This window comes from Lasioglossum baleicum, chromosome 4 (assembly GCF_051020765.1).
Source record: "Lasioglossum baleicum chromosome 4, iyLasBale1, whole genome shotgun sequence".
In the NCBI taxonomy this organism is placed as follows: domain Eukaryota; kingdom Metazoa; phylum Arthropoda; class Insecta; order Hymenoptera; family Halictidae; genus Lasioglossum; species Lasioglossum baleicum.
The window spans coordinates 6,877,191-6,901,036 of NC_134932.1; the positions used below are offsets into that span (position 1 = coordinate 6,877,191).

General features: G+C 36.5%; 2 protein-coding genes across 4 annotated transcripts; one reads left to right on the plus strand and one right to left on the minus strand.

Annotated features, from left to right (window-relative positions):
- Positions 1-43: 43 nt before the first annotated feature.
- Positions 44-18,073, plus strand: Ncc69 (sodium chloride cotransporter 69). Of its 2 annotated transcripts, none has more exons than XM_076422403.1 (18): positions 44-1,094; positions 3,806-4,263; positions 10,310-10,469; positions 10,545-10,640; positions 11,252-11,443; positions 11,531-11,707; positions 11,786-11,925; positions 12,387-12,689; positions 12,767-12,992; positions 13,890-14,011; positions 14,099-14,234; positions 14,715-14,926; positions 15,002-15,243; positions 16,099-16,247; positions 16,322-16,649; positions 16,732-16,886; positions 16,967-17,075; positions 17,165-18,073. In XM_076422403.1, the coding sequence occupies exons 2-18, from the start codon at positions 4,000-4,002 to the stop codon at positions 17,298-17,300; spliced, it is 3,147 nt and encodes a 1,048-aa protein (XP_076278518.1). In that variant the 5' UTR covers positions 44-1,094; positions 3,806-3,999; the 3' UTR covers positions 17,301-18,073. The 2 variants fall into 2 exon arrangements, with proteins under 2 accessions (XP_076278518.1, XP_076278519.1); XM_076422404.1 differs by lacking the exon at positions 44-1,094 and adding an exon at positions 1,109-1,828.
- Positions 18,074-18,162: 89 nt separating this feature from the next.
- Positions 18,163-23,480, minus strand: LOC143208228 (N(G),N(G)-dimethylarginine dimethylaminohydrolase 1). 2 transcript variants are annotated; one of them, XM_076422432.1, is made up of 6 exons: positions 23,052-23,480; positions 22,779-22,881; positions 22,587-22,684; positions 21,824-21,880; positions 20,516-20,611; positions 18,163-19,864 (listed from the first exon to the last, which is right to left on the minus strand). In XM_076422432.1, exons 1-6 carry the CDS (start codon positions 23,307-23,309, stop codon positions 19,610-19,612), a joined length of 867 nt encoding a protein of 288 aa, XP_076278547.1. In that variant the 5' UTR covers positions 23,310-23,480; the 3' UTR covers positions 18,163-19,609. The 2 variants fall into 2 exon arrangements, with proteins under 2 accessions (XP_076278547.1, XP_076278548.1); XM_076422433.1 differs by lacking the exon at positions 21,824-21,880 and having other exon boundaries at positions 23,052-23,479.
- Between the last annotated feature and the right edge of the window lie 366 nt (positions 23,481-23,846).

A 23,846-nucleotide genomic window follows, 5' to 3' on the forward strand; every position in this document is an offset into this window, starting at 1 on the left:
ATACTTATGATGTTGATCGCCGCGAGAATTCCGAGTGTTTCATATAGGTCTTGCTTATTTCTAGACTGCGCGTATCTTCATACAAAATAAAAATTGTCCGTAATTATTTTAATAGAGGTGAAATTATATATATATTGACAATGTGTTCGATTTTAAAAATTTTTCAACAATTTTGAATTTCACATACTCAATTTTGCTATAAATGCATAAAGATCAGAGCTATTACCAATTACTATTAATTACTTGATAAATAAATTTGCACCTTACACTACATGCAGTTTAGTTCATTTGTATTTCGATCATGTATACAACAAACATCTTACGCAAAATTCCCAGCTGTAAAGCTTAATTTCTTCGATCTAATACTTTTCGCCAGGGGTGTATTTAAAAAAAAATGTTTGTGCACAAAGGGATAAAACATTGGTTTGTAGCAGTTTGTAGATAGCGGGGCGCGCGTGTCGGTGAGCCGCCACTTCGAGAAAGTGCGTGTGCGCGATAACGCGCGACGCTCGGTGCATCTGTGTAACCGATGCAGTCGCGTGTCGCATCGTCGCGTGGCGGCGGGTGCAACAGTGTGCGAGAGCGCGCCTCAGTATACATAGAATAGTAAAGGGGAACTGTGCGGCGACGCGACGTTCCGTTCCGTAAGTTCCGTTAGTAGGAGTCGTGGTTTGGCGAGGGTCGGACGTGTCGAGGAGTGTAGAGTCTCTGTTATCGCACGAGCGCGTATGACAGAAGTCGCACGTGCTTGCGAACGCATAAGCAGTGCGCATCGTGTCTGAGCGAATTCTCAGTCGGTGCATGCACAGTGCGTGAAGAATAATCAACGTGTTTTTTAATCGCGTCGACCGCGTGGAAACGACTCAGGAGTGAGACAATACCGGCTTCGGTTCGCATCAACTGACATGCTGTTTTCCATAACGTTTTCGAAAAGCTTCGCCTGTTAGATCTACTGGTCGCGCACCGCGGACAGATGTGAACAACTTAAAGAGGCGTGAATATTCATGGCGTGAAGGTTATGGGGAAAACGGATACATGACAGAGAGCCTGTTCCACCAGAGAGGACCCTTTAACGTCGTCGTTGGGAGAGGAAGGTAATTCATCCCCGGATACTTGTTTGCCTTTCTGTGATTCGAAATGATGCGATTCCTTATTGAGAAAGATGCGTGTAACCGTGTCAACGTACCGGTCTTCCCCTTCGCACAAGAATAATACAACGAAACGTTGTAGACCGTATTTGGTGCGGCGTCTGGGGTGAGCCGGCTGCGTTATTAAGCACACCATTATTTTTCACAAAGCTGCGCTTTCCTGCAACGCCAGAGTGGACGTCGTCGCATAGCTTCCGAGCTTCTTGAACAGATGACAGTTTATTCGAACGCGTTCGCCGCCGAATTCATCTGTAGATTCGTTCTACTTGATACTTACGGGCTCGTGTTTTTAACTTCATGTTTAACCAGTCGATCCGGTAGGGTGGTTCGTTGTCCTTCAATTTTTGCAACAATGAATATACAATTTTATTTACATATGCATGACTGGTATATTGCGATATACATATTCTAGGTAAATAAATAGAAAACTAGCAGCCAACTTGGCACAGTCGGTTAACAGGTTAATGCATAGTTCGCATGCAGAGCCATATAATTTGCGGAGATATTAATTTTCAAAAAATATTTTGTTTATCTGGATTGAGACAGACATCGAAGTAACACGAGTATTTCTGGAAAATAATGAAATATTATTTGTTTTATCAATTGACGTTGAAAATAATTTAGTGCTGCAACAGCGTTAGTGCACTAAGGAGGGTGGGAAACAATGGTGCGTGCAAAAGGTAGCTAAATTATAAAATATATAGGAATTAATAATGAAATGCAAAAATGCTTTAAAGAGTGACAATAAAAAGAATGAACTCTTTTGAATATTTCAAAAACGGTTTATTTTGCAGTAAGCTTGTTTCGAATTCTAGTCTATTTGTTATTCTAATACTCGTTGCAATGTAATTCCAATCACACTCGATGATGTAAGAAAAAGAAAAACTTTGAGATAATAGATTTCACTTTTAGGAGATTATTTATAAGTGTAAGGAAGTAGAAATCGCAATATTTCAAAACGGAGGGGTTGCGCACCCCTTTATACACATAGATGTGCTTCGATCTATCGCTTGCGTTGTAAATCCCCTTAACAGCGGCTCCAATATGAAACAGTGTAATTGAGGGTGCAAACGATGGAAAACGCTATTACCACAGAATTATCGCGTAATTCTGCTACAACACACACAATGCGGCTTCACCGGTTTCCGGAGGCATGCAATAAAACAGTTAGAAATGATATAACACGAACGGCAGAATAGTATTTGTGATTCGTCGTCGTTAGGATTGTGCATTTATCGAAGTAAAGATAACAAGGAAGCTACCTCTACGGTGAAATCATTGTGCATATTCGCCATTTGACGAGTCTTTGTAAAATTTGTTTACACGGGATGCGAAATAAAAACAAGGAGAGGCGCGTCAGATAAAATTATATAACAACTAGCATTTGAAATTAAAAATTTCTTCGTACAATGTTATCCGCAATCGAAGGAAATAATAACGAGATATCGGTGTACCACGAAATATCATTTTGCGCGATAGCATCTATAAAAAGAGTGAAATCTATTCCGCGAATGCAGCTTTCAAAATCCGAAGAAAGCTTATCGCATGCGTTTGTACAGATTTCTTTATTGAAGACTTGTTGATTGAAATACTTAGCTTGTCGAAGTTCTACGTATTTGTATACATCGCGGATTGGTGGAAGAATTGAAAAATTTTCAAAATCAGGAACAAAAAAGGAAGGCCGAAGATCGCGCAGAACGAGGCACAGTCACCGTTCCGCCGAAGGAACGCCATTTTTCCGGCGTTACAAGAAACGATTAATTTAATAACTAGATCATCCATGCATTAACCCGTCGAGAAACAGTAATTATGTGTAGAGTGTTGTAAACAAGGGTAATTTCATAATTGACAAGCCTACGCGGCAGTTGTTAACTAATTGTAACTCGAGAACCAAGGGCATCGGGCGCTGATCTTCGCCGACCCGAACCGGTTATGTATAGGGCAATAGGGGATGTAACGACGCAGGCCTCCTTCGAAGATCTCGATCGTCAATTTTTGTAAACACATGCCAATGGAAAAAAACGATCGTTGTTAACGCGCAACATTTATGCATATTGTTACGTCTACAGATTACGGTGGAGTCATTGTAGTCGTCAATAGCCACGTGTAGTCGTGCACTACTACGCATGGCACATTGCCGCTAAAAAATTCGGAGATAGTAGTCCGACAGCCGTTTATCATTATTTACATAAAATTACACTTTTAACGCAGCTGTTCAATAGTCGCTGCTCAGTATCTCGTGGATATCGTTCAAAATGTGTAGCATTGTGCGAATATATTTGTCCTTGGAATCAGTAAACAGAATGCCAATATAAATATTTTCAAAAAGATCTCGGATGTATCTGACAGATCAGCCGCGTCCTCCTCAGAGTTAATATCTCGCGAGCGTAAGTAACGGCTTCACTTTATCAATTCATGTTTGTTCGGTGTTGTAATTGCATTCCATTAGCATTTGAGCATTAGTCACATGTAATCACTGTTAGTCATTTACAGACACATCTAGTCACGGTTAGTTAGGAACAGCTATTCCTGCAGATATGAAAAGTTATGCCCATTCGTCGGTATCTTCTCATACAGGGACATCTTTACCACCGGTTTCCCAGAAATAGACACTCGACCAGCAGTTCCTGATGTTTAATCTCTGACTATTGTTTCAGGAAGCTCTGGATATTAGAATCAATAAATCCATGAGATCTCAGAAGAGCCAGATCCATCGAGCTACTTTGTGGAAGTTTTCAATCGTCTAGAGATAGATTCGTCGACTCGAGATCGCCGTTAGTCTCACGAGCTAACAGCCAAACGGAGGGCAGCTTTCGTAAGAGTATTAAAGTGAGAACGAGACAATATAAAAATGGAGAACGGTATAAACGGGGACAACACCGACTCCGAAACGGTGGAGTTGAACCCCTTGAGGAGGACCAGGTTCCACGTGAATCGTGTCGATAGTCTCGAAGGTCGTGCCAGTCTCCTCGGCGAGCAAGAGACCAAGAAGTCCCTCAGGCACATGACCAGAGAAGCTCTGCCTAGGTTAGACAATTACAGGAACATCATGAGCATCCAGGCTGCTCATAGACCATCCTTGGACGAGCTCCACAATCCCACTCTGCTTAACAAGGTAAGGATGATGATGATACTTGACCATTAATAGGACCACGGGTTCTTTGTTTTACAACGTGCCAGTAGTTGGACTCATTACGAGCCACGATGGTAACCGTATGTGCTTAGCATTCTTTCCAGCTGTGCTGCTCTTCGAGGTACGTGATCGCGCGCGCGCCTATTTTTCTGCAGTTTTAGGGTCATTTTAATCATCCTCCCGATAACATTGAAATCAATTTCAGAATTCTATTTTTAACGCTGGAACTGCGAACGCGCGCCGTTCATTAGCGTTATTTATTTTGTAATCATTCTATCGCGGCTTAGGATGGCTCCCGTTTTATAACGTGTTTACATTTTAATCTAACTTCTCATTAGCGGACTGCAGATTTTACGCATTCATGGTAAGACCGCGTAGGTGCAATTTATAACAGAACTTAGATTAGAAGAATTTAACAGCTTCGACGCATTAGTCCCAGCTTATCGAAATCGTTAAGAAACAATTTTTATTTTGCATAAAAATCCCCAGTTTACTGATTGAGAGAGAGATTTTTTCAGCAGATAGGTGTATGCATTGGAACCAAAGGTGGATATTCAAAATCTATTTGCACGATCGATTAAGTACCTCTTTGTTCCCCGAATCAGTGTTAGAAAATGATAACTAATAGCTGCAGGGGGCGTTTAATTCTGTTATACATGTGTATTGCACCGCGCAAGTGGTCTTCCGAAATTGTTCCCTGGTCACAGTGCTTCTGTTTAGCAATTGTTAATCCGCGCCAATTGAAGAAGCCTGCGACACAACCCTCTTTATCTTGACCCGGCCGCAACGAGCAATGTTCGCGCGACGTTTTAATCGAACAGGATTTTTCGAAAGTCCCATAGTGTGTGTCCAGCTAAATATAAACCCCGATGAACCGATTGATAGACCGAAATACGATATGTCCGGCGAAACGTAGCACCGTAATGACTTAAATCTATCATCTGGATTATCCTCAACATATTGAGTCAATAGCAATTCAACTCTAATGAAGTTTGCTGGTAATACAGATTCTTTAATTATTACAGTGTACAGACGATGCAATTCTTTGTCGAAATAGAGTTACACCCCATTGAGTTTAATATCGTGGGTCCATACTTCCTATTAGCTTTACAAAGACTATGGAGGGGTGGTTTAAAAATCACACACACATCACACACACATTTAAGAAGGATATTTAAAAATTATTTACCGCGCAAGGGCCACTTTTAGTTTAACAAACATTTGTCAGAAATAGATAATATTTGCAATAAACGATTGGAGTGAGCTGCTCGGTTTCTTATTCGTCTCTTAACCTTCCTAGTTAATAAGTGTACTGACTTAATGAATCTTGCAGCTGTTTTATATTAAAATTTTCAAGTACCTTACCTGGGAAGGAATTACACAGAGTGTTCCGTATAAAGTGCAATGACAATGATTTTATTCTGCTGAGTAGCGGTAATAGAGTACAATGGACGACTTCTGGTTCTCACAGTTGAGGTATTGGATTTCTGAGCATAATTGATAACTTCGAGATCGGTTTTTGCTTGTTATGACTCAGTGCAGTCTTTAATGTTTAATTACAAGTAGGATCAAATAAAAACAGTAGATGTACAGTATTCATTTTACGTACATTGTGAAAAGTCTACTGATTTCATGATTATGCGTAGCATAAATTATCTCCCGAGCTACCAAGATTCCTGTCAGATTATTGTCCACTAAAGTGCGTGATATCCCCTACTGTAAATAGGACACATAGGCCCAGGAGCACGATCTGATACACCGGGTTAAACTGGAAACCCCCACGTCCCGTCGTACGTACAATTAAACCATTACTTGAAGTGGTTATAAATGCCACAAGACTGTCTCATCCACCGAGAATATTTATTCATGAATTTCAGATCTTTGTGTGCGTAGTACGGTTGTATTCTGAGCGAGCTGTAAATTATGAATTACGTCGGTAATTCCGATTCCTCGAATAGCTCGGTATTCCATTTGGCCTGTTATTAGTTCGTGAATCTTTCGGCAGTGCCTCCTACAATAATCATTTTACATCAACGAACGTATGAATAACCCGAGTAAATTGTGAAATATAAAATATCGAGAGGAAATTATAATTCGTACGAGTTCTTTCCAAGAATCTTCATGGTCACCATCGTCGTGTAACTTTATTGGTATCATCATTTTGCAGTCGTGGCCACATTGTTGACCTCTGGTCTTGGTCAAGGTTCCATCACTACACTGATGACGAAAATTTCTAACGCAGTAGCATGATGGTAACACTGTGCTACGAAGTCAACAAATTATGCGACAAATAATGAATAATGTATCTGTCATACAATCAGTAATTAAAATGTAGTTAGCGACGTTAATAACGATATTACTGAATATGGCAATTATGATATTTTAAAATAATTTGATTGAATTCGTGACGACTTGTTTAGAGATAAATGTTACAGAATAATTAGTTCAGTGCTCAGCCATTTTTCTAAATATTTCATATGGAGAGATTAAACTGGCCATTGGAGGTGGGGAATGGGCTGACCATTGTGCTCATTCGAATATATGAGAGTTTCTTGATAGATAATAATTATTTTTAAGCAATTTATTTTCGGGAAGATGGCCAGTGGGCAGGAGTTGACGTAAGGCACGTTTGCCCTACTGTATTATGGTTTAACTTTCGGTTTCGACCTGTAGATTGAAATATCAGTCGCGAATCCGAATTGTGCGGCATGTACGGCTTAACGAGAGTGCCAATGGGACCAGTAAAACGCGTGCTCCGAATACATTACGGGCCGGGGGATAAGCGTTTGTTATTATTTGACTATTATACCACGTTATTCTCTGAACGTGTTAGTACCTACATGATCACATGTAACACTGCGTGAGAAGCGCTCCTTCTCGCATCGTTCTTTTCTTCGATGCAATGCGCCTGTAATTCACTTACCCGCATCACATACAGGGTGTGAAAAAATCAACGACCGTGCCTTTACATCGTGAATTTACGCTCCGAGTCGTTGGACAATTATAAAAAAAAACGTTATCATTTTTATTGATACAGAATAACGAAGATTTTTAACGTGGACTCGATCAGAGATGCTCGAAGAAAATGGAGTAAAATTTTGTTTATTTGTGGTAGCTGCTGAAAGGATTAAAAAATGGATTCGAAAATCAGTCCTTCCGTTGAAAAACACGAAAGTTCGTTCTCACATTAGGGAACTACGCTAGACGCGTCTTCCTTCCTTATTCCAGTGCAAAATTGTACAAGCAATTGTCGTTGACGTTCGCGGTAATCATCTGTCGCATGCAATCTTAAATTAATGTACATCCCAACCGAGTCGTCTGTTTACATACAATATATTTCGGTGAGACTCATTCGCGATAACTAACCTATGAAAGATTAATTTCTACTCTGGAGGGAGCGGTTTTCGAATTAATACTGTTCAAGCATTTTTGTTTGAGTATCACAGACGCGCCAAATTTTGGATCGTTTTATTTGACCACCTTGTACATTTGGGGAAATAGCCAAGCACCGCTATTCTATTCAATAGAATTTCTACGGCGTTTAAAGGGGCAGTGCCAGGTGCATCCCTGGAAAATATACCTGAACCATGTAACTTTATAAAGCTCTTTCTTCATCGAGGGTTTCCAGTGTAAGCCGTGTTCTTTTGAAAAGGCTGTTCCATCGCTTCGAGGGTCGATCGACACGCCGATTCGAAACCAGTTTTTCCTAGTTTAACTCCTGCGAAATAATCTACGAACGACAGAATTTTACATTCTTCCATACACAAAGTACAATATTATTTCTACAACTTGGACGAATCTGAAACACTCCTGCAACGCTAGAAATGATTAATTTTGTAGATTATCGAATCGATAACTGGACTGCGGATCTTTATGCAAAATAAACATTTTCTTCGTTAATTCTTTCTTGAATTAATTTCAGTGAGTTGAAAATAACGTGGGCATATTCTTAAATATTCTCAATGTTTCTAGTTTATATTGTCTTCAATTTCATCTACTCATTTTTGTCATAAATGCATAAAATCCGCAGTTTATCGATGACCATGCTATCGAAGCTTTTTCGATCCACATAATTAGCTTCAATTTGGCGAAAGATGTCGCGTTTTATGTTCCCTCGGGGTATAAGGAATATCACGGTGTCAATTATTTCGTGTAACACAATACGGAACGCGATACTGCTTCGTGATTTTCGAGACTCGAGTTTCCTGTTTGCGAGCAGATGTGTAAACGTCGAGTTTACGATGAAAAGATCCACGGAAGTCGAAATACATAAATACTTTGGAGAGACGTTCGACGGACACGGTTTTCTTTTGCGGAAGGTAAGCCGTCGCCGCCGCCACGAGAATCCGCACCGCGCGCAGCCGTGTAAGAATAATTTTGCAATTATGCTAGAGACCAAGGCACGATATTCGAGGATAGAGCGGGAAATAATGGGATGAAATAATCGTCTCTCTAAGAGCTATAAAAGCCGAGAGCCACGCGTCGAGGAGCCTCGGTTACCCTTGAACCACCTTAATCATTTCGTCGGGCTTTTCTTTTTTCGTTCTATTCACAGAATTATCTAATTAACTTCCGCGGCTGTTGATCACGGAGGGGTCAACCTTGGGAATATCTGAATTTCGTGTGAACGATTCTCGCACCCCTAATCGTGACTTCACCATGACATCCTGCTGTGATCCAATTATACTTTGCTTCGTTTCTACGGCTTCCGGAAACGTTTGTTTGGCGAAGATATATATTTGGGAAGGCTGAAGAGCTAACTCGTTGTGCATCGCGTAAATCCGAAGTTGCGAATGTTACCCTTTGGAATTACAATAATAATTTTGGTATTATTACAATAATCATTTTTGCGGCACCAAAGCCTCCTTTTCGTTCGCGAGATCAGGATTTGAATAAGGATAATGGTCGCGCGCGTCTTTCCAAAAATATTAACCTCACATATCTTTTAAGACGCACGATTTTTCGTATCATAAACTACGAAATGGTAACATATTTTTGTTTTCCACGATTGTTCTCCGCGATAACCAGGTATAGTTGCGAGGAACCGGATTGGAGGACAATTGCAAGATATCAGAGCAAATTATTTTTCTCTTGATCGTCCACCTTTTACATTTTAATACTGTGTTTATTATCCGTGGTTTTATCTCACTTTTTACCGTGTGTAGAGTTCGTGTCCAAGGCATGATTAATAGAGCTACGGGTTCAACTTTTGGTTTTTATTCGGTCGGAGGAACGATTTTTCGCAGGAACTTGTAGCGAAGGGTTAGAAGGTCGTGACACAAGGTCTTCGTAGTGTCGAAGTCGAATTTCTAAAAAGTGTCTCAACATTGGGCGACGTGTAATGTGCGGCATGTGAGGCATTGTTACGTAAATCGTTAGTCTTCATTGGTCGACTGGCGACCCTTCCTCTAGACGAATCACCTTCAATGCCGATAACCACCTCTAAATCTCAATTTACGCGTAACGCTCGCGTACAGAGATCCGTGGATCTCTCGACAACTTCTACAATTTATATCTATAAATACTTGTACGTCTGTAGTAACACACACGGGCAACCACGGAGCCCATTCATAATCGTACGAAGTCAGCTGGTCGTTGCGAGTACATATGTGGAACAATCACGAGGTTCGCGTTCGAATGATCTAGATTAGTAGGACCATTAACCCTTCGTGGTTCAAATTGTTCTTTGGTTCCTCTGGATCTTCGATCAAAGTGCTCCCCAATTCTGGGACCAAATACGATAATCAGACTGTGGATCCTTATGCATTCAGAGCTCATAGATTAGACTGCGGATCTTTATGCGAAATAAAAATGGCCTTTATTAATTGCAGCATATTAGGACCAAATCAAAAAATCTTTCCATCTTTAATCATTTCAGAGAGTTGGTAACAATACGTCCACATCCCTAAATTCTTCTAATCTTGATGCAAAATAAAAATGTTTCCCAGGGATTGCGGAAAGAACCAGTTAAATCATGATCCTTTGAATAAATTCACTAAATCGGAACTTTCTTGTTAAATTATGTTAGGGTCCAGGCTCTCATACTTTACCGATCGCGCACTTGAAACTACCGACTTCCGGTTTCAAATTTGGATGGATCCAAGGAGTCCTGCTGAGATGTCTCCTCAATATCTGGGGTGTGATGCTGTTTCTACGACTCTCATGGGTCGTAGCTCAAGCTGGCACAGGTTATTATCGATAAACAACCTGATTACATCGAGTCGATCGTCGAAATGCAAAATTATTGTTTCATATGCTTTTAGGACAAGCCATCTTGTTAATCTTCACGACGACAGCCGTGACCACGATAACGTCGCTGTCGATGTCGGCGATTAGTACAAATGGGCTCATTAAAGGAGGTAAATAATACTCCCGCGTAAATGAGTGAATCAGCGGTGTGAGGTCTAATGAGTTAATATGATCCATAACGATGTGTGGCGATGCCATAATCTGATTAACTCGTTTGGCAGTTGTTAATAATCCCGCAATAATCAACGAAAAATAAAATAGTACGAAAGAACACGTGCCAAACAAGGTGTTTTCATGAATGAAAATTGTTTCATGCTTCTTAAACAATATCTCTATTCGATTAAGTCAATAATATTACAATTTTGAAATACTTAGAAACTCAAGTCTGAACATTAAGAAATAAATATGCCTTCTACATAATTATAATACATAGTAATGGTTAACGATCAGTATTTTTCATTCGCGCAGACTTCGGTGTAATAGGTCAGCTCTTTGAAACAGCCTTATTAATTCTAAGGTCGTGTGTACAACTTAACAGAGCACTTGAACTTCCTTCTTTACTCACGTGTTATTAGCAGTTTTTCTTATGCTTGTAGCATAAATTAAAAAATGACGCACTTGTGACAAAATTAAGGAACTGTCGTCCGAGCGATCTAATTGATTTACGCGTTCCACATTTCGAATTGAACGTCAGATGAGTTTGACCAATTGTTTTCCGTAGGTGGCACATATTACATGATTTCGAGATCACTGGGACCAGAATTCGGGGGAGCCATAGGGCTCATATTTTCGTTGGCAAACGCGGTCGCGTGTGCTATGTATGTCGTTGGGTTCTGCGAGAGTATGGTTGATTGCCTCAAAGCGAATGGGATCTGCATCGTCGATTGCGATAACACAGATATCAGAATTATAGGTTCGTATATAAAAATATAAACAAGGATACACGATTTCTCTCTTACGGTTTCGAAAACACAACGTTTTAATCGTGCGTTTTTAATAGGTTGCATTACAATAGTACTGCTTCTGCTGATTGTGATGATCGGTTTGGAATGGGAGGCGAAAGCGCAGATCGGTTTGCTCGTCATCCTGCTCGTAGCTATAGCTGATTTTTTAATTGGTACTTTTGTTGGTCCGAAAGACGACGCAGAGAAGGCTAAAGGGTTCATAGGATACAATGGTAATGTCTACTGAATAATAATATTACTTTTTGCTTGTACTCCAATCGTATAACTGACGTTTAAATGATTTTTTACAGGAGATCTGTTCAAGGAGAACTTTTATTCGGACTATAGATATTACGAAGGAGTGGAACATAATTTTTTTTCAGTTTTGGCTATATTTTTCCCGGCGGCAACAGGTATCCTGGCAGGTGCGAATATATCCGGTGATTTGAAGGTGATTTAGTCCTTTCGTCTATAGGGAATAGTTTGTTAATACTACATTTATTAAGACTTCGTGTTGTTAACATGTATCGAAATACGAGTAGCACTTGCAGGATGTTCAACAACAAGTGGCGGAAGATTTCTAGTATACAATAATGTATATTGTGACAGTATAAAATGAAAATTTTGCACGGCAGTGAATGTATGTATAAAGAATTGTTTAAACAGACTGGACAATTTACTACCACGCAAGGTACACATATTTACACAACATTTATTAAACAATTGTCGATGTCTTCATCAACGAAACTGACACTACAATTGTTTACTCTGGACTTTTGTTTCACATTGTGATGGAGAAAAACAACTTTCCCCCCTACTTGTTGTTGAACACACTGTAACACATATGTGTAGTATTTAAGTAATAGTGAAAGATCATTTTACTCATGCAGTTAACGTTTGTATTGTCAATAGGATCCGCAAACGGCAATACCCAAGGGTACATTGTTGGCTATACTTTTAACAACAATTTCTTACTTTCTCATGGCACTGATGGTAGGAGGTACAGTAATAAGAGATGCGTCTGGTGACGTAAACGATCTATGGAACGTGTTCAACAGTTCATATACGGCCATAGCAGCTTTCAACTCAAGCAATGAAACTACAGAGTCGACGACAACTGTTGCTCCGGATTCGGATAAAATAGTTTGGAGTATATACGGTACAAAGTTTAATTGTACAGGCAACTGTTCTTATGGTAGCCACAATAGCTTTCAGGTATTATCAGATATCGCAAAAGTAGTGTAAATGCTTCAAATCATACACATTTACCAAAGTCACATCGAATTGTTTAGGTGATTGAATTGGTCTCCGTGTTTGGTCCAATCATTTATGCTGGATGTTTCGCTGCTACGTTATCAAGTGCCTTAGCATCGTTGGTTTCTGCACCAAAAGTGTTTCAAGCTCTTTGCCTTGATAAACTGTATCCCGGAATAGCATGGTTTAGCGGTGAGAAGGATAAGGAACCGATTCGCGGCTATTTCCTTACTTTTATAATTGCCGTCGGTTTCATCTTAATTGGTAAATATTACGGTTTTGACTGTGTTAACCGTTTAGCAATGTAGTAATTACACTGTCCAACAAATTTCAACTTTTTTTATGTTCCCTAATTACTGTTGGGTCCTTCTTATAGAGTGCTTTGCGCTGTTTCCGAATCTGTTTTTGAGGAACATGGCTTTGAAAAAAAAACATATTTCTTAACTTTAAACAAATATTGAGATATTATTATAAAAGATATTGAATTGTTCTTTGCAGCAAAAGATTCTGTAGATTTTCCCGAATACAGTGATATCCAATATTAATACATTATGATTGTTTAAACAATGATTAAAGACGGAGAGACACCACTTTTGCACCAATTTTTGAGGATATTTTTCAATTTATCTCAAAAAATAAGGGTCCAGCGGAAAATCGAACTATACCACTCGATAGGTTGGATCGTCGACGTTTCAAACTTCAAAGGGGGGTTTCTCAAGATAAAAGTCTGCTCTATCGCGTGGTATAGTTCGATTTTCCATTGGACCCTTATTTTTTGAGATAAATTGAAAAATATCCTAAAAAATTGGTGTAAAAGTGGTGTCTCTCCGCCTTTAGTGATTGTTTAAACACTGTTTAAACAATCATAATGTATTAATATTTGATATCGCTGTATTCGGGAAAGTCTACAGAATCTTTTGCTGCAAAGAACAATTCAATATCTTTTATAATAACACCACAATATTTGTTCAAAGTTGAAAAATATGTTGTTTTTTCAAAGTCATGTTTCTCAAAAACTGTGCGTATAGGGAAAAAATTAAAAACAGATTCGGAATCAGCGCGAAAAACTCTATAAGAACCAGCCAACAGTAGTTGTGGAACAAATTTGGTGCTGGACAGTGTTATCAATTGTCTTTGTAAAACATGGTTCTCGTTTTTCAGGCGAATTAAATGCCATAGCTCCGTTGATCTCAAACTTCTTTTTGGCTGCCTATACCCTAATCAACTTTAGTACATTTCACGCTTCGCTGGCTAAACCAATTGGTTGGCGCCCGACATTTAAGGTATGTATCATTTTTTATTATGTCATTTTGTAAACATAGAAAACACAGATTTAAGAAAATAGTCATTGAAATATTTATCTGTTTTAGTATTACAATATGTGGCTGAGTCTTGCCGGTTCTATTCTTTGTGTCTCTGTAATGTTCCTGATCTCATGGTGGACAGCTCTAATTACTTTGTGTGTGGTTCTAGCTCTATATCTAGTGGTCTCCTACAGAAAACCAGGTATAACTTCGTATACCTAATATTTTGTTCTTTTACAAGGAATATAAAACTAATAGAGGCGTGCGAGAACCCGAAAATATCGGATTGTCGAATTTTATTATGAATTTTCGAATATTCAGGGGAATAAATTTTTAAATGTTTTCGGCGCAACGGTTCGATCGTTTATTACGAATTATAAAACAACTTTGCTAATTACAGACGCGATTCAAATAAATCTTGAAAAAGATCCAAACTGGGATCGAAACGTTGATTTTGTTTGACAATTAGCAAAGTTGCTTTATAATTCGTAATAAACGATCGAACCGTTGCACCGAAAACATTTAAAAATTTATTATCAGCAAATACGATCGATAGAAGAAACATATTTATTCTGGGGAATCCCGAAATTTTCGAGAACCCGACCCGTCCCGACCGTTGCGCATTGGGTGCCCGACATTTTCCGATTCTCGCACCTCTCTAAAAACTAACGTTGTTCTGCAGATGTAAATTGGGGATCAACTACACAAGCCCAAACGTATAATAACGCGTTAACCGCTGTTCAACAATTAGACAGAGTCGAAGAACACGTTAAAAATTACAGACCTCAGCTTTTGGTACTCACCGGCCTGCCAAGCGCGAGATCATCGCTCGTTGACTTTGCGCATCACATTACCAAGAACAATAGTTTATTCATTTGTGGTCACATATTAGAGGTAAATGGTTAAATCCGTTACATTGTGCCGACACAATGTTGTACGTTTAAAGAAAATTGTTCTATCGCATTTCAGACACCAATTTCATATAAAACTCGCAATTCCATGATCACAAAATGTACTTCTTGGTTCAGAGGAAATAAGATTAAAGCATTTTATTCATTGGTGGACGGTGCAAACTTTCAAGATGGTACTACTTCCCTTTTGCAAGCGGCTGGATTAGGAAAAATGAAACCTAACATTTTATTGATGGGTTATAAACAGGACTGGGCCAAGTGCCCACGAGAAAATTTGAATATGTACTTCAACGTAATGCAGTTAGTATTTTGTGAAGATGAAATCATAATAATCGATGTCTCTCGATGAATCACACTACAAAAAGTAATAAGACCGATTGATATAGAAAATGAACCATTGAGGGACATTTACAGTGACTCCCACTAATATTCGGACACTCTTTAAAACACCATAACTTTTTAAATATTGGAATATACGACTTGATATTTTTGGAGAAGTTAAAACAATTAATTTGCTACACAGCGTGACAAAAATTTTTGTTAAAAACTGCAAGTTGTCGGAATTCCAGAGAAAATACTAAAAGTTGTATTTTTCAACTTTTTTATGTGGACTTTTTTGTATGGAAAATCTAGAAAAATCAAGAAAACATATTCTGAAAATTTCATCAAAATCGGTCAACGTTGTAATGAGCTACAAACGTTTAAAGATAGTAAAAATTGCAGTTTTTCACGATTTTCGGCCTCCAACTGCAGTAATTCTAAGGATTCTTACATCTTTCAATGCCTGTCGTTTTTTCCCGCACCAACCGATTTCTATGAAACTTTCACAGTACATATAATTGACACAGATCTACAAAACGTATTTTTTAAAATTTCAATATAGGCCCGCATAAAAAACTTGTAAAATGCAACTTTTAGTATTTTCTCTACAATTCTAACCAAATGCAATTTTTGAAAAAATTTCTTTTCACATCCTGTAGTAGACTAATTGCTCCAGATTCCCAAAAAAGTTCAAATCGCATAGTCCCATATTTAAAAAGTCATGGTGTTTTTAAGAGTGTCCGAATATTAGTGGGAGTCACTGTATATATTATAAATCTTAATATTAATTACTGGCCTATTGCTTATAATTATCTTTGTGTGTTATGTACCTAGTAAAGCGTTGGATATGCATATAGCAGTCGCGCTCCTCCGTATAAGCGAAGGTTTAGATTATGGTACAGTCGTAGGCGACATTGAGGAACAGAAAAAAAATGCGACATCTTCGATACCGGCAAATCAAAGTTTCTCACAACTTAGCCAAGGTTAGCAACATATTTGTAACCTGAATTAATCAACGTTTGAGTAATCGTTAAACAATTAATATTTCTTTTGACAGCCAGTAGCACGTCAGATATTTCAATACCCGGCAGTCCGGCACCGAGGCGAGCTAAAATGATCAACGAATACCCTAATCCAACAGCAGAAGATCAACGGGAAACTCGGCCGAATATTATACCTGTGGCGAAAGACATACTTAACGCTGTGACAAAATTCCAGCGTAAACAAAAAAAGGGCACCATAGATGTATGGTGGTTATACGATGATGGTGGTTTAACGCTTTTGCTGCCGTACATTATTAGCACAAGGCGAAATTGGTCTAACAGTAAATTGAGGGTATTTGCACTTGCCAATAAACATTCTGAACTCGAATATGAGCAAAGAAAGTAAGTTATGATCTCCGTACGTTGTATAGATAACGATAAACAATTGTGAAATGATTAATATTGCCTTTATACGTAATTTTAGCATGGCAAGTCTTTTATCAAAATTCCGGATAGACTACTCTGCTTTGAAAGTTATACCAGACATTTCGAAACCAGCACAAGATAGTACGAAAAATTTCTTCAATTCGTTGATAGTCAGTTTTCAGCAAACGGACGATCCGAAAGCAACAGATGACGGTTTGTTTTTTAAACATTAAAAAATTACATTGATATTCTGCGATTAAAAGAGGTTTAAATGATTGATTAATTACTTTTAGATGTTATTAAAGATTCTGAGCTACTCGCCATGAGAGAAAAAACAAATAGGCATTTGCGTTTAAGAGAATTGTTACTTGAAAATTCAATGGAAGCTAATTTAGTTGTTATGTAAGTGGAGAAGTTCGAGAAGACTTTTATAGTTTACTTACAAACAATACGCGTGGGTGTATTTTCTATTTGATTGAATCTATTTTTAGGACATTACCAATGCCACGCAAGGGTGCTGTATCAGCACCTCTATATATGGCTTGGCTGGAGACTTTAACGCGTGATATGCCACCGTTTTTACTGGTTCGAGGGAACCATACGTCTGTTTTAACATTTTATTCTTAATGACGCCAAAGAAAGAATACATAAGCAGATTTGTGTACGAAGAACTTTTTAAGCGGAAGTTGATTACCGAAATTAGTTAGTACTCTTTTAATAATGACTTAAACATTACACATGCGTAAAAAAAGTGGTTTAATAAAAGGAGAAAAGTAACCTGATGATGTATAAAAATAACGGTGCCTTTATGAATCAAAGGCACGTATTTGAATGAGTTAGTATTTAAGAGTGTGAGTTTACCAAGGGACTAATATCTAAATCTGTTCAATCATAATAAATGCACCAAGACTGTTATTTTTTTAAACGCATATTTGCCAGAATAATTGTTCCTAAATTTTCTAAACAGTGTTCTCCATCCATCAGTTATAAAAATAAAATTAAATATGTCTCTCCATAAATACTTAAAATAAATGAAATGCGATATATGTAATAAACTACGATCAACAATATTATAGTCTACATGTTTGCTTAGAATTATTCAAAACTTAGATAATGCATTTCAGTATTCAAATGCCGACAATCATTTCACTTTGTAAAGAAAACTTTTCCAAGATATTTTGAATAAATATAAGCAAATGTGAATGTATTTGTGACCAAATTTGAAAGGAATACTAGTCTTAGGTTTAATAGGGGAATTAAAAGTGGTGTATATCTTTATTTCATCATGAAATTCTGTACGAAAGTTCAAATTTTAATAACATTCCAGATTTTATATTAAGTCACTCATTTGTTGAGCTGTTGCGTGTGTTTTGTGAGAACATTTTTAAATAAGTCACCCACTGTAATAATTAAGCTGACATTAAATATTAGTACGAGTGTTCTTCCATTTATAAGGGTAGTAATAATTAGTAAAAACTGGACTATAACGTCTAGCACATATCTTTTATTTTGTTTACAACTTTGTAGTCTTATACACTTTGGAATACTCGCAAAAAAATTACACAGGATGGTACTAAATCTAATAGTACAAAGTGTGAAATATTTACCGTAAAATGCATTCTTAAAATACTTTCATATTAGAAAATGCTTCAAAAAGAAAATGACAGAAATAAAATGAAAGCTGAGAAAATGATTGCAAAAATATGCATATCAAATTGTACAAAAGTGTAATAAAATTACTTAAATATTGTCATGACTTTAAAAACACCAAGAAACCATTGTAGAGTATTATTTTAAACTGTATATTACCGACATCGTAAATTTGCCAAAACACATCAAGCTTGCCATACTATATGTATAATGTGTATACGTATCAGGTTTACTAAATCTATATAGATTTCTTGCTTTCTTTCTGTTCAGTAAACTCTTAATTGTGTAACTTTGCTTTAATGTGAATCAGCTCATTAACTCTTAATTATTAGCGCTTTTATATATTATTAACTTTATAATATATTATTGAATAATAGAAGAGCTCTATTTGAATAGTTTGGTGAACACGATTTATAGACTAGTAGCAAATGCATTTGAAGGTGTGAGAATACTGATGATTAATTTCTAATAATTGATTTCTAATTGTATAACATAATATATCAAAAGTAGAAGACGTTAACTAGTTTCCGAGATTGTATAATATCATTCAGTTTACGATTTTGTTTCTTTTTTTTTTGTGCTATAATAGAAAATCGTTTTTGTTCGTTTGTATAATCTTACGAATCAACTTTTTAAATGTCACAAGTTCTTGTAAAGGAGAAATTTTGTGCAGTATCAATGACTCTTATATTTTGATATCGAATTTATTCTATATATTGGAAGTTAAACATATGTTACCATCGTGAAGCATAAAATATAAAATCAAAAATAAAAACAATGATAGAATATGTTTGTAAGTGCGAAAAAAGAAATAAAAAAATATTATTAACAATAAAATAATATACTTTGTCGTATATACATAAATGCTGCCACAATAAAACGGAAAAATATCGGAACGAAATATTGTTTTTACACGAATGGCAAGATAAAGATCATGACTGTATGTAAGTCTAAAAAAATTAGGTAAACTATTATTGTTTCAATATATTATTCTCTATTGTAAATACATTAAAAATCAAATATATTAATCTTTCTAATTATAAAATCTTTTCTATATAATTATATAGAATTATAATCTTTTTATAAAATAATTATAAAATAAGTTTTTTTGTTCATTAAAGTAGTTTTAGGGTGACGTAATTGTTACGTCAATATTATAGTTTCTTTTTTTGCACAGCATTTTGGTAATATTTCTCGTTAGAAATATTTAAACTTGATTTTTATCAACGTTGAATAACTAGCAATTGAACACGTTTGCTAGTCTCGATTAAATTCACATTTTTAGTTTAGATACTGCGAATGTGTCTAGGTCTACGTACCAATAAGCAACAAGATGTTAAACCAGAACTGACCTTTGCTAATTCGGACATATGCAATGATCTGGTAGGAAAGTCAATTTTCTCTGCGAACACTTTACTTGATTGTGGAATCTCATCTTCTGATCGGTGAATTAACGTTCCGTTTACGTAAAGTACATTGGCGGCAACATCTTCAGGCACAGTGAAAGTTTGATAGTTGTATGTTGCCTCCCTTTCGATTCTCTGTATAACAAATAGTACGTGGTATTACAATTCAAATAAGGATAGTCTCTACAGGGAGGTCCGTTTAAATACGAACACCTAAATATCTCTTCAGGTTATTGTGATGCAAAAAATATTTGTTACGTAATGTGCATGGTGTCAATGGACCAAATATCTAGCAAGAATATTTTTTTCCGAAGGTCATTTTTTCGGAGTTATCAAGGTCATCGATGTTTTTTTTATACATAACTACATTTTTATTTTATTGCATCGCGTAACTGATCGAAAAATACATTCAGATATTTATAAAAACATGACCTTGACCTTGATCTGAAGGTAAAACTTTAATTTTCGAAGATCAAGGTCATTTCAAGGTCATGTTATTACACATATCTGAATGTATTTTTCGATCAGTTACACGATGCAATAAAATAAAAATGTAGTTATGTATAAAAAAAACATCGATGACCTTGATAACTCCGAAAAAATGACCTTCGGAGAAAAATATTCTTGCCACATATTTGGTCCATTGATACCATGCACATTACGTAACAAATATTTTTTACATCACAATAACCTGAAGAGATATTTAGGTGTTCGTATTTAAACGGACCTCCCTGTATACAAGTACAAAATTTAAGACAGCAAATAAGATTGAAATTACACAATTACCTTTAAGACTTCTTGCGATTCTTTTCCTGCACCAACACAAATAATATCTGGGCCAGCCATTGTAACTAAAGCTTTGAGTCGTTTGGATTCAGCAACCTGTAAGAAATCATTTGGTGAGAACAATACGCATTCATTCTCAAATAATTAGATACTTAGTGTATCGAACGTGTACAGAATTAAGTTTTATTTTCATATTTGTTACTAATATCTTCCTTATCTCAAGTATGTACATCCTACAAAAAGACCATACTTTTTATATTACAATAAAATAATTATATTTATGATATGTAAGCATAAGATTTTTCATAAGCCACTTCCTGTAATAGTTGAACATGATGCGTGTATTAACAAATGAAAATTATTCAATATATCCAAATAATCTTGTAGCATTGCATTAACTAAAATATTGAAGCAAAGTTTCATTATTTGTGAATGAAACAAATATAATAATTTTCTAATATGTTATTTTCGGTTTTGTACTCAAATATAACACTACAAACAATCTAACAGATAAATATGTTTCTTCTATCGATCGTATTTGCTGTTAATAAATTTTTAAATGCTTTCGGCGCAACGGTTCGATCGTTTATTACGAATTATAAAGCAATTTTGCTAATTGTCAAACAAAATCAACGTTTCGATCCTAGTTTGGATCTTTTTCAAGATTTATTTGAATCGCGTCTGTAAAATTAGCAAAATTGCTTTATAATTCGTAATAAACGATCGAACCGTTGCGCCGAAAGCATTTAAAAATTTATTAATCTAACAGATTGCGTTATACATTTTGTAAAAGAGTCATTATATTTGTTCCAGCAGTATGTGCATACTAATATTAACTTATGTGTCTTGACTGTGACAATAATAAAAAAGATAATGCAACCTTGATCGGTCACTGAGATTTTCGTTAGTATACATAGAAATTGTATAATGCAAAGTATAGATGAAATTTTATCAAAAATTATAACATTTCTTTGACAATAATCGATTCAAGCTACATTAAAGTCAACAGCATCACATACTTATGCAAATAGATTCAAATCTGAAGTGTGTGCAAATGTAAAAGTGACACGTATATTTCTGTACATAAGTGTATGTGTTCCAAATGTATGTGCCAACCTGCACCAAGCCATAAATTCGCATACATATATTGATATTCTCCATATGAAAGCATTTCTTTAAATCTGTAATATAAAAATATCTAATCATAAATAATAAACTTGACGAAATCGTGCTAAATGGTGTTTCTAAATTGTGAAGTCTTTTTTGCAATGGAGTATGCAAAAGAAAGTCAGTCTAGTACACCCAAACCTGAAGTGGGGCTGAGGTAAGACTTTCCACAATCACCTCTTCGCCACCATCACCCACCTTAAATGAACATTGAAAAAGTAAGTTGTATAATTTTAATATTCGTAGTTTCTTAATCATATTGTCAACCCAATGTATAAATTATTCGCTACACCTATAAAATATGCTGTAAATGTACTTCATTAATATTAAACAGGATTATCGAAATACAATACAACCGTAGAAGGTTGGTGGGTTATAATAAAATCGAGAATTTTATCTCTACAGTTACTAAGTAATAATAAGTCTCACATTTATAAGATTACTCAACACAAATAGCTTTATATTGGTGTTTGTAAATGATTACATTCTGCTTTACATATATTACACTAGCCACATTTACTCTGTTGACCTAATTTATTTTCTATGCTATATATAAACACTAAACACATTTAAGAACCAAATATTTTTCCAAGGCAAAGCGATTACACAACATAGACACATTTTAGATTCTTGACACTATATCTTAATTTATTACAGACAAAGAATATAAGTATGCCACTAAATACTTTGAATGAGTTCAAACAAATTTTAATACAGCAATAAAATGATGTTATTGTTTTAAGAAATAGATTTTGCTAAACTGTTCATGCTTCTTTTGTATGTTTTCGAAAACATTCAATAGTTATACCTATTTTTGTACAGATAGAGTATTAAAAAAAATAATTTAATAAAATACATTTTCAATAAATTAAACATTTAATGTAATAATTAATAATTAACCAACCTTAATAGGTACACAAGGATACTCTGGAAATGCTGCTGCAACTGCCCTTGCACCTGCTTCATTTGTATAATGGGACAGTCCAACAAAGAATTCTCTGCCTACAATAAAAGATAAATATAATAATAATAGTATTACTAATATTGAATAGAGTAATTTGTTATATTATTAACTTAATAATGAAGATTGATTTACCAGTAAATAACACATCACCCCCATCTAGACGAGCATTTTTATCAGCAATTTCTATAAGTGGAATCTCCAATTCCTTCTTTAAAACAGCTCTAATTGTCTCAATCTGAAAATTAGATCATCACCTTTTCAGCTACCAACGCGCTGACAGCACTATTCACTGTGACGTACAACAATTTAATCTAATCAATGCCGGTTATTCAGTGCTTCAATCTATGTATATACATATAAAAACAACCGAAGAGGTGAAAATTGTTGGCGAGAAGGAAAACATACCTCTTTCATTCGAGACGACTCGTTCGGCCGTGCTATGAGCGCAATACCGTTGCAAACGACAGCGATATCTTCGACGAAAACGCAGAGCGGCGAATTTTCATCCGGCGGCATTTCAACGACATCGATATCGAGTTCTCGCAGAAGTTGAGCCAACGCCAAATGCTGTGTTCTAGCCTCATCTAACGTGACCTCGCCTCTCGTACGAAGCGAAAGAGGAATACGGCAGAGAACCGCATGAGTATAACGATGAAAAGGCATGGCTTGTGAATCGAACAACTTTCTTGAACGAATGTTATGTGAGCTTCGACCTGTTCCTTTTTTTAATTGACGCGAGACGATCGCAAACAGGTCACAACTTTCGCTCAACTTTAGCAAAACGCCGAGTGGTACTAACGTAGATTTTGACGTTTATATAAAAACAACAATGGCACAGTGTTGTCAACATTCGATTTTAAAAGTCACTAGATGGGAAGACAGATGATTGCAGATGACTGCAGATTGCTGCAGATGACCACCAAGCACCACCAAGTGACCGCGGTAACATGGATCACAACTTTTTGTTAGACTTACAAGTAGACCATATATAAACCTCTCTGTATAAACCTATAACGGCACAGATCATTTTCTTTGAAGAAAAGATGAACTGAATTTGTGACGTCACATTTTCCAAAGATACCCAGACAGCACACCGGCTCGATTTTAGCCGGGCACCTGTGCACAAAATGGCGCGAATTTCACCTGCAGGGGGCTCGAGCCCAGGGCCTGCCGGTCGGGCCGGTGTTCGGCCGATTTGCA